The sequence below is a fragment of the Anas acuta genome, chromosome 2, assembly GCF_963932015.1.
Source record: "Anas acuta chromosome 2, bAnaAcu1.1, whole genome shotgun sequence".
Classification (NCBI taxonomy): domain Eukaryota; kingdom Metazoa; phylum Chordata; class Aves; order Anseriformes; family Anatidae; genus Anas; species Anas acuta.
In genome coordinates this window covers 82,996,453-83,008,513 of record NC_088980.1, presented here as the reverse complement: position 1 = coordinate 83,008,513, position 12,061 = coordinate 82,996,453, and the positions used below count along the sequence as shown (strand labels likewise).

Genomic DNA, 12,061 nt, shown 5'->3' with positions numbered 1-12,061 from the left:
TGATTATTCCCTGATAAGAAAAGGCATATGAATAATAAATCTAGATGCTACCAGATCACAGAATCACAGAATTGTAGGGGTTGGAAGGGACCTCCAAAGATCACCGGGTCCAACTCTCTTGCCAAAGCAAGTGTCCTCCAGCAGGGGCCTTAAATATCTCCAGAGAAGGAGACCCCACAACCTCCCTGGGCTGCCTGTTCCAGTGCTCCATCACCCTTACCATGAACAAGTTCTTTTGCACGTTGGTGCAGAACTTCTTGTGCTCCATTTTGTGGCCACTGCCCCTTGTCCTGTCTCTGCAAACCACTGAAAAGAGGTTGGCCAAATCCCTCTGTCTCCCACACTTAAGATATTTGTAAACATTGATAAAACCCTCTCTCAGTCTTTTCTTCTCCAGGCTGAGCAGACCCAGGTCTCTCAGCCTTTCTTCACAGGGGAGATGCTCCAGGCCCCCTATCATCTTTGTGGCCCTCCGCTGGACTCCTTCCAGGAGCTCCCTGTCTTTTTTTGTACTGAAAAGCCCAGAACTGGACACAGTACTCCAGGTGAGGCCTGACCAGGGCAGAGTAGAGGGGAGGATCACCTCGGCCTGCTGGCCACGCTCCTTTTAATGCACTCCAGGATCCCATTGGCCTTCTTGGCCACCAAGGCACACTGCTGGCTCATGGTCAACCTGTCATACACCAGGACCCCCAGGTCCTTCTCCTTAGAGCTCCTCTCCAGCAGGTCATCTCCCCGTCTGTACTGAGACATGTGGTTGTTCCTTCCCAGGTGCAGGACTCTACACTTGCTCTTGTTAAAGCTCATTTGGTTTCTTCCTGCCCAGCTCTCTAGCCTGTCCAGGTCTCGCTGAATGGCAGCACAGCCTTCTGTGATGATAATGGTGGCATCTCTGAAGGATGTATGGTCACTTCTACTGGAGACTCAGAGGTAGGATTTCACTTTAAATGACAGAATTTAAAGTAAATGCAACTTATTTAAAGATGGTTTTAAAAATGTCTTTACCTATAGAGGCTTAATAATAAGAGCTTTAAGTTTTGGTTTTAGTTTACGTTCTGCCTAAAAAGCATACTTAAAACAGACACATTTCATTCAGAGATCAATTAATTTTATTTATTTATTTGAATAAACTACATTAAAATAAGAGGATCTTTATAACCCATATTCAAAAAAGTAAAATGGCTTCATTTATTCAGTAGTAACAATGAAAACCCTTGTTTCAAGAAAAGGATCCAGAGCAGGATTTTTCTTACTTTCTTCCACAGTACTGCTGAGCATGTGTAATTTCAGAAATAACAGTCCTTTGTTAATTTTAAATCCTGCTTTGTCACGTTCGAGATGCTTTCTGTTACTCCTACAAACGTGAAGGGCAAACTGCACTCACTGTTTTCACTGGAGTTTCCGTTCACTCATTCCGCTTCACTAGAGGCGTAGTAATTCCTCCACGACAGGAACAGTATTACTGTCTCCCATAGTTATGGCCCCACACTTATTCCATCAGTATATTTGAAACTGCTATAGGGCAAGTGGTACCCATCGTAAGTACAGTCCTTAGCGTTTTATTGCTGTTGTTGTGATTTTATATTAGCTGTAGGTCTCCACTGATACTTGCTAGCAAAGGTTATACAGTTTTTTTCCACATGGGTGAAAAGTGCTCTAATGCAATTGGCTATTGACCTGTTGTGAAAATACCAGAAGAAGAAAAGAGATAATAAAAGTAAACCCCAACATGTATTTTAATTACATGGTTGAAGCACGCTTTATTTTTCCAGAACTTTGGTGATAGTTTTGTCCCCAGGGTTTTTGTTTGCCTTTTTTCTTTTTCCTTAGAAGTGTAGCAGTATAAGGATGGACCTAGGCAGAATCACACAAGCTGTACTCAGGGAGAGCAAACATAAGACTGGAGAATGAAGCTTCAAAAGCAGGACCTCCCATAACAAAATTCTAGGAAGGAGGAAGGAGGCTTCTTCCCTCTCTCTAATAAGACACTTCCACATTCAATCAGCTCTGTAATTGGAAAACCAAAAGCTAAACACAGATAAACTGAGACCCAAAACTGTGCTATCGCTATAATACTGACTGCAATGGAAACCTTAAGTACACTCTATTTACATATAATAACAAGCTCTATGTAAGAAGACAGATAGAAATATTAAAATCCATACTGCTGCTTCAGAGGACAGAAGTTGTCCCATATACTAGGCTGAAAAAAGATTAAGGGAATCCCAAATTCTTTCAGAATTCATTTGTTAGCCACAAACTTATGCTTCTGATCAGCCCAGTCCTCTTCCTTTTTCTTTTAAGCAGAGATCAGTCTCAAAGGAAGACTGCCACTATGTTCAGATACAGAGATGGGGTCAATAAATAATCTTCCCAGTATGAAATGTTGCTTTGTGAGGGTTTTTAATTTCTATCAAGTTAGTAAGAAAACACAATTATTTTTAATTTCAAATATCTCCAGTTTCCCCTGTACACATACTGAAACCTCTTAAGAAAGTTCAGGATTTAATCTACATTTTTGGAACTATTCTCATCACTTGAACTTCTTAGCTTGAAAGGAATTGATTGAAGTAGGAAAGTGAATAAACTTTAAATGTTAATGTGAACATTAATTACAAAAAGTCATGGGACAGAATCAATCTCTGCTGAACCTGAATCTTTATTCTCAAAGGAATTATCAAGTTTTGCCAAAACCAGTAACTTACATCAATTTACTTTAATGCTAAATACAAGCAGTATTTTGAAATTAATTCTGATTATTTTCCCGTAAAAAAAAAAAAAAGTTAACTGCAGATTATCATTATAGCTACAGAAGTAACAGGTTTAATTGGGAATCTACTAGGAAACTCTTAATGAATGATTCAAAAACTTGTAATATTGTCACTTCCAGTTCAGTAGCAAAGATGTTAGCATTTAAATGATTTAACAACTTAATGAATGACATTTGTTTTTATGGTTATTCTGGGAAGTGTAGCCTGCTTCAGAGTTCCTGGGTTTACTCTCTTGGCTGAATAACAAAGACATAAAATTCTTCAAATTATACTGTATCAGTAAAAGAGTAATTTTTTAAATGCTTACAACTTTCAATAAAATTAGCCACCTTGTTTTACGGTATGTCTGCCTAAAAAGCTTAGCTTCACAGGTGTTTATATCTATGAAATAAGTATTTTGAAGCAAGTCTAACTCTACAGACTCCAGTCAGCTGGAAAGTCAGCATATCAGCCTGATTGATATTTAATTTCATTTAATATTTTTGTTTGTTCTACACCCTTTCCATAATTTTTGAATATTTTAAAACTAACAAAAAAGGCCATGTAGTATGTAAGGGAAAAACAATGACCCAACACAAACGATACTAGACTATTAGTAATTTCCTTTTTAAATCACATGTCAAGTCTACGAAATCCTATTTAATTGTAAGTTTTCAATGTTATTTTAACTAAAAACATTTTAAGAACTACTTGAAATGCTAGAAATTTTAAACTCTCCTATGTAAAATATTTCAAGGGCAATTATTATTATTATTTTCTTATTTTAAAATATGCAGTCTCCTAAATTATTCCAGGTTTGTTCTACAGAGAGATTAGTAGTCAAACTATTAAATTTCTCAAACAACTGAAGAGCCTTAAGAAACAGATGGATGACCTTGACACCACTGATGACTAAAAAGTCTAACTTCACTGACAGGAAAGAAATCCACCACAAAAACCATTTCCTTCCAAACAAGAAATTTTCCAGCCTCCATATCACCAACTGGAATAGTCATAAGATAATAGCATTATTCAAACTTAGTTCAAGCAGCTGTTTTGAAATGCAGTCACACCATATGTAAAAATGAAATTACTGTGGGAATGCACCTCAAGTGCAAATATAGTATGGTACTACATTGCAAAATGTTACCTACTCTGTGTTTAAATAATTCAAAGTATTACAGATTCTCTAACGCTAATATAAGTGTGTCTGGTAAAAAAGAACACATAGATTAGAATAAAATTTTCTCTTAGGGAGTTAATTCTTGATTTATTGTTAAGAATTTGTGTACCTAAATGAACTTCATCTACAGCTTCTGTTGAATTACTGAAAGATTCTTCTGAATTTTGCAATGTTAACGGCACTGTTACATATAGCATTTTTGTTACATCTGTTGCATTCTACTGAATAGTTATTTCATAATTAACATGGAAAACAATTTATTTAACTTAAGTGCAGTCTGAGTTACTTAAACTGAATTTATTCCTATAGTGACAGATTTTTTCCAATTCCAGATATTTTCATATGTTTTTCTACTTGGATCACACAAAACTTAATACTAAGCTTGGCATATTGTACTTCATCTTATGTATTCAGAAGATATCACATTTAATATTTCCAAAAATTAAAAAGGGAGATATGTCCATACGGCATTTTTCCTGGTCTTTGAAACCCAAGTGCGATCATCTTTCATTTACTAACTTCATCTGAGAGAACAAACTACTATGAAGAAGCTCAAGGCTAACAAATCTTTCCTCACACCAAACTGGCCAAGAGCTCAAGCTGCTTTTGTACAACTGCCATCATCCAAACAATTTATCAGAATAATCTCATTTACGAAAGCCAGTGTTTAAAAACATATTTTTAAAGTGATATTATCACATTTTGATGTCAAGTTGGCAGCTTTAGGTAACTTAATTACATATGCAGGTAAAAGGATCTCTCTAAAGCTTTTAACACTTTCAGTGATTAAGTTTTGATAAAACAGATTCACACACTTATCAATACATCTCTGCTCTAAGAAATATCTGTCTGAAAATGATAGCTGGAAATAGGAATTCCACCAAACAGGTAACAGAAACAGGAGTTCTTCTATTAATCCACTCAGACTACAGCAAGTCAATGAATTCCAAATACGACTAGTATCTTGTTACTGGACAAAGCGGATAACAATTACATAAAATTCATCCTCTTCTTGGAGTTTAAAAAAAAAAAGTGGATCAGAATGCAAAATTCCAAATGACTAAAATCTCATGCTCCTTGATATATGTATACGTATTTTTTTTTACAAGATGATCAATGCTATTTGTTTTCAATGGCAATTCATAACAGCAGCAAAATTCATTACCAAACATAGGAATTAGTAATTTATACATTACCTAATGCTGCTCATGCTTCCAGTTTCTGATCCAAGCTTACATCTCTCCAGTTGGCTAGCTACAATCTGACGTTCAGCTTCAAGTTCTCGAGTCAGTCTCTCAAATTGCAGTTCCTAGAAAAAAATAAATGAAACCATTCATTTTAACTTCTCTCAAGATTAATAAGGTATCTCAGCACATAACAATAATCATGAAAAAAAAAAAAAAAAGAGAAAAAAAAAGCTAGTATAGTATCTTACAGGAAAACCTTTTTTGTTTTAACACATTCACAATTCAAGTTTTTGAGGTAACACCTACTCATTCCTTCATTCACTTTAATGATACGTGTCATAGAATCAATAGTTTATCAGGAATGGAATTTAAACAATTCAAGCCATATTAAAGTCATTCACAGTCTACGTAGATCTCTTACTAGAATAAAAATGTCTTTCAAAAGGAGATCTAACTATATTATCGTAAGAAAATTTCTATTAGTTAAAAAAAAAAAAAAGATGTAAAATTCTGCGGATGATCATATGGCAATTAAAGCTTTCCTAAATGAAAAAAATCAGTCATCATAGTACATGCTACTGAAATAAATTATACTGAAGGTATATTGTTATGTACTGAACATGGTTTAATTTCAGCATTTAATGATGTGCAGAAGGGAAACACAAAGTTTTGGACAAAAGCCGTATTAAAAATCCTGTCACTAAATGAATGTATTTTATTTTACTCTGTCATGGAAGCCAGATTAGCCCAACCAGGCAAGATTTATCCATAGACCTCATAAATATATTTCTAAAAAAATTACATTTTTATACACAAGAGACTATTTTCTTAAATAAATAAATAAATTGATAAATAAACCAAGAAAAAATAAAATCCTCGCTATTCCCTACAGAGCTGTATTTCCCACATATGGTATCAGTACTTTTATCAAATACAAAATAGAAACACTTTTAGGGAATTATGTTTATTTTAATTTTGCCAGACTTTGCTGCCCTTTCATTCTGGTCATAGTTACATAAAACTCCTACATAAAAGGAAGAAGTTCTCTGGCCTCTCTATGCATTTGTTGAGGGCTGAAGGAGATGTATTTTCTGAATCCACTTGTTCTAACTATTCTTGTGTTCACACCAATGCATTCATTCTCTCTTTTCTCAGCCTTTTCTTTCAAAAGAGACATTCCCATGCTGCAGAGGTATGGAAGAGGGTGCACAGAAAATGGTCTGGGCTCAGCTCTTAGACCCAACTACGTGCCTCTGAGGAACTTGGCATGTGGGAGAAAGGAAGAAATGGCAGGGGCAGAAGGAAGGATCCAAAAAGTCTTTGTCCTCACTGCTACCTAAAATCTTTGACCAAGAACCCAGTAGTATATGGAGGCATAAAATTTGTAAGTAGGGAAACAGTAGCTGAAATGGAAGAAGGGAAGGGCTGGTAGCTGTTCTGTCTGACTTGGCTGGGCCACCCCCCTTTGTTTCTATCGTTACTGGCACGGAATGATTTCTCTCCTGCGCTAAACGTAAGGGGGAACCACCACACAGATTATGTACAGCAAGAAAAAGTTGGTGTACACTGAAGCGGCCACTAACTTTTTAATTTGATAGAGCTTACTTAATTCTGCATTCATTACTCCAAGCAAGACTACCAAGGGTACACCACCATCAAAAGAGTCAGATTGATATAAAGAGCAACCAAGACCTAACACTCCTCACTGAATGTTAATACTGCATCAGGAATCGTTGTTAATATTCTCTGCATGTGCTTTTGTTGTACTCCAAAATGTCTTTTTCTTTGCTTATAGATAACACTACTAAAAATCACCTAACAGAACTCATCTGGCTTAGATACGCCTACTTCACACAGAGCATTTGCTTGCTCACCTAATAAAATCACTTGTCTGAAAAGAGACTGTAGATCAACTTTCCAAGAGTTGTTATTCAAATTCTGGCCTTGTTTGGGTAAAATAATACACTTACTGCAGAAAGAATTGTAACAGAAATGTTATTGAAGTTTTGAAGAACATAAAATCAAAGTGCTATAGAATTTGCTACACGAGCATGCTTATACCTAAGCACATAAGCACTGTGAATTTTTGATAGCATGAAATAAAACAAAACCAAACATAACATAGTTTACTTTCAAAACAAAAGCTGTAACAGCTGTTCTATTCCACAGCCTTTTAAAATTACTTTATTCTACGATGGCAATGCTACCAATGCAGACTTTGAAGCTTAGCTTAATGGCTTCAGCCATCCACCTTCACTTCCTGTCCCAGCTGAGGTAGGCCAGACACATTCTTGAACACGGCCTAAGAAAAGGCACTTTTTTTTTTTTCACCTGTATCACCTTTTCCTTTTCTGCTATCTGCATGGTATATCTTTTCATATATTTTATGTGCTACGTATGCTTCAGTTAATCACTCCACTGACTACTTTCCAAACATTTCTGTATCTTCCTAAAACCTTAATGCCGCAAGAAAAAAAATGTTCTGAAGACAAATTATTCATGAATCTGTTCTTCAAAATACACCTTTCTGTATTTGATGACCATCACTTATCTTTCTTTTCTTCTCCTTTCTCTTCTCTTCAGCATTCCCTCTCTCATTTCCTAGCACACTTCATGACTCACCCTCCACTAATCTCCTTCAGTCCTACTATACGAATTCCTATTTTAGCAAATTCCCTAAAATTACAGGTTTCAGTAGGCTTTCTCTCTAGACTGTTAATCCCTTACTGAGGGAACACTTCTCTTCTTGAGATGTATAAACCCATGTTTTCTGCTTTCACTGTCCACAATATTTAAGTCCTGCCCTGCAGAGATGAATGGAAAAGGACAGTTGTGCGTACAACCCTTCTTAAACAGGAAGCAGAGATCACTTATGGAAACAGGATCACTTATGGAAAAAAATAACCTTGGGTTTCTAGAGCATGAAAGTGGCTGGAACAGGTAATCAGTAATTTCCTAACTAGCTTGCTTCAGTGTCTGCCATTTCTCACTTCATTGTCTTCTATCAGGTGACATCAGAAGTTACCAAGAGAAGGAAGGAGACAACGGTGGGGGGACTGAGAATGTGTGAGGGGGCAGACCCACACAACTATCCCCATTCCTTATTTTCAACATTCAGTATAACAAAAAACTGTGTTAAGTATTCCCTCATGTGATGTCCAACATGCAGGTCCACAGCATTGCCTCAGGAGCGAAAGAAGAAAAGGACTCAAATAAGAGTAGGAAGAATCTGCTATTCCTTTTCATCAAGAATCTGTCAGAAAAAAATTAATAAGCTTCCTCCTCTTTGTATGAGAAGCAGCTAGAGTGACTAATATTTGAATAAATCCATATGTTTAGATTTCAAGCAGCTGTCACAGTGCAAGAAGACAGAAACTAGAAACAGTATTTGCTTACATTTTATAAAAATAACCACTGAACCTGACTCCATCATTTGTCTTGCTTGTTCTGTTTACAGTCATTTTCGCCAGTTCATGCCATGTTGTGTTATCATCACAACCTTCTATTATTCATTGGAACCAAGCTAATCTGAACGTCAAATTTAAAAACAAATTCCTACCCGCTGATCATGCAAATCTGTTGTCAAGACAATCGCAGAATGAAGAACTGCGGGACCTACAATGCAACATCAAAACTGATCTAAGTAAGGCCACCTCAAACACAGCCTCATGGACTGCAAAGGCCAATGATGCCAATGCAAAGTGCACATGCAAAGGCAACACAAAGCTGAAGTGACCAGTCTGACAGTCCTTAGCACCTAGCAACAGAGAAAGTGTGGGAGTGTGAAGCCAACAGAAAGATTAGACATCATGATGGGAGTAGTCCAGAGAAATCACTCAGGAGAGCAGCTTGGAAAGGGAGGAACTTCATGACAACTTTATCAAATTGTTCTGAAGTGCTAAAAAGAGTATCTATCTGCTAGGGCATGAAGCAATTTGTGTTTAAAAAGTCGTAATTGTCCACTATCAACATTTTTTGGGAAAAAATATTAATTAGTCTATAAAGGGCAACTAAATAGGCTTCCTTTTTCAGTGTGGGACTTCTAGTCCATCTACCCTCTGCAGCCACTAAAGCATCAAGCAGTAAATAAGACTTGAGGCAAACCATGTGTCTAGCAGTGGTCCAGAAAACTGAACAGGCTCAACCCAAAGCTTCTCATCTGTATCTGCTGAGTGGCTTGTACTGGCTCATTTGCATGTCGGCAGCAGTAAAACAGCTCCAAAGAAATCTGACTGATACCTAGAGCTGATCCCGCCTTACTCTGCCCTTCGCAATCTTAAAAGTAATCCTTCGATCCTTTCACAGACAGATGTGTATCGACGTTGAGCAAAAGGCACAATAAAATTAGCAGAGATGGTAAAAAACAGCTGAAAAAATAATTTTAATCTAAACCGAATTTGATCTAAATTTAGGCTGACCAGACTTATGAATTTATTGAATTCCTAGGAATCTTAGCTCCATAACATTAAAAGAGAAAAATTGTCTCAGTTTTGACTGTAAACATGCTACATAAAACTACATTGGTACACTGACAGTCATTTAAATCTTCAAATACAGACAAATAACAGTACTGAGGAAAGGCTGGGAATCCCTGGTGAGATTAATAGAGAATGCTTGGTTACAGCTAAACAAAAGAAATGCTCTTGTGGACTGAAGTCTCTTATAGAAATATCTTAGGAAACACAGAACTTCCTAAGGTGCATAGGATGTGGAAATGTACATCACTCTCTACCTTGTTTTAATCTATTCAATGACATAAGTTGTACCTCAATGTCACAAGCCATCTGTGTATATTGCTATGCATATCCTACGGCATCATGCATACTTCCATACACTGCACATCTCTAAACTCCCAATTAAGCCATTATTAGCACTGTGGTGGCAACAAAACCTTCCTAACATATCATACTGGAAACACATTAGCAGCTGCATGCAAGGTACCTACTTCCTGTGGAAAACAGCAAAATCTAGAAAAGTTTAACTTGTTGGAAGTCCTGGAATAGCATTCAGACATGAACGAGACCTGACAGCCCACCCTGCATCTAGAAGGTAAACAGGAAGTCTTGATGCTTTCAAGCATGATTAAAAACATCACTAGCAACACCGCTATCGATCTGACACTGAATGTTGTTCAGAAGCTTCAAAATTGGGCTTTAGAAGGTACCATTCAGTCATTCTAGCTTCTCTAGCTTCTCTTTCTCTGTTATTGGACTGTGTTTTCACTTGTACTGTTCTTACTCTTTTCCACTGAAGCATTTCATCCTTCTCCATTTAATAAAATTAGGGTGTGGGTAACTGCCCAGAACAAGGCAATAATTAGATGAACAGGGCAGTGGAAAATTCCAATAACTCTGCGGTAAACACGTCTCAGGATCTTAATGGAGGCATAAAAAGTTAAGATTAAAAAAAAAAAAAAGTCTTGCTAATAGCTATGAATGTACCTGTATGAAACTTCAAGTTTCCATGTGACATCAATTTGGAGGAAGCAATTCATATATTGAAGGGCAGGACTGCCATTCAGACAAACCTTGAGAGGTTGCAGAAATAGACCAACAGGAACATCATGAAGTTCAAGAAAGAAAAAAAATTAAAGTCCTGAATGTCACGAAGTTCCAAAGAGAAAAATGAGAAGTCCTGCATGAAGGCTGGACTAATCACATATAATCAGGGCAGCATCTCCACAAAAATGGTGTGGAAGACCAGTGGACAAGAAGTTGCGAGTCAGCAATGCAATCCTGTGGTGATGATGGCCAACAATATACTTTGCTGTGCTACCAAGAGAACTGACAGCAGGATAAGGAAATAATTATCCCTCTCTGTTTGGTACTCCTGAAGCTGCATCTTGAGTACAGTCCCTGGTTTGGGGCCAAAAGAACAAGAAACACATGATTTTAAAGACAAAACTTCAGAGGACCACCAAGATGGTTAGAGGATTGAAGCACATATTGAACAAGGAGAAGCTGAATGATTTATTTATTTATTTAGGCTGGGGAAGAAAAGGTCTCCTGAGGACCTAATTACAGACTTTTACTACTTAATGGGGGACAGTAGGGAAGACAGCACCAGACTCTAGTTAGAGGTACGTAGCAAATGAATGGACAAAAGGCAGCAGTGACAAGTTGCAATAATGCCTTATATCCAGTCAGAATTTGCAAAACAAAAAGACAAAAAACCAAAACAAAACAAAAAAAAACATCAAGGGTGCTTAAGCTCTGGAAGAGGTTGCCTAGGCAGGTTGTGGAATCTTAAATGTCTATGCTTGTAGTTTTCAACTGCTCATCTGATCCAACACTGAAGCCAGTCCTGCTTGGCGTAGACCTCCAATGGTCTCCGGAGACTTCCCAGGATTCTAGAACTGACAAGTTCTGGGAATTACTGTTCCAAGACATGTGCCGATCTGTTTCATGGATTAGAAGAAGAGACCTGCCCAGAACAGATCGATGACTACCAAACTCTGATCATCATCCTGCTTACAAAAGATACATATGAGTTGACACAAGTGCTAGCATTTTATCAGCTAGAACCTCCATTTTTCTAGTTCATGCACTCACCTATGCGAGGGCTTTTACAATCACATGCTTATCTACAGGAGACTAGCATAGCAATTCCCAATTTATGCTGGTTTTCATATGGATTATTTATGAAGTCAAGAACAAGTTTAGATGATCATGTTTAAATATACACTATTTCTTCCTTTTCATGTAAGATTACTTTAGAGAAATCCATTTCATGCCTTTAAAAACTTTTACAGAAATCAGACCCCATTTTATTTTCTATTTTTTGGATTCTCATACAAATGAGGTCACAATTACATTCAGTTGCACGTTTCAGCTCTCCAGGCACACTGCCCTGGTTCCTCTTTGAGTTACAGGCAAGCCTGGCTCTCTGAAGGCATACTGCCCAATTGCCTGGACTTCTGTTCCTAGCAAAATTACATTATT

General features: G+C 37.1%; 1 protein-coding gene across 9 annotated transcripts in view; it reads right to left on the bottom strand.

Annotated features, from left to right (window-relative positions):
• Nucleotides 1–12,061, bottom strand: part of CTNND2 (catenin delta 2) — a 645,736-nt gene that overhangs the window by 390,824 nt on the left and 242,851 nt on the right. For all 9 annotated transcript variants that reach the window (XR_011092756.1, XM_068670993.1, XM_068670989.1 and 6 more), the window contains one exon: nucleotides 5,130–5,242. Coding sequence is in view for 8 of the 9 variants with exons in the window: in XM_068670993.1 (XP_068527094.1) it covers nucleotides 5,130–5,242 (113 nt within the window). In the remaining variant the exon portion in view is untranslated. The remainder of the gene's footprint in view (nucleotides 1–5,129; nucleotides 5,243–12,061) is intronic.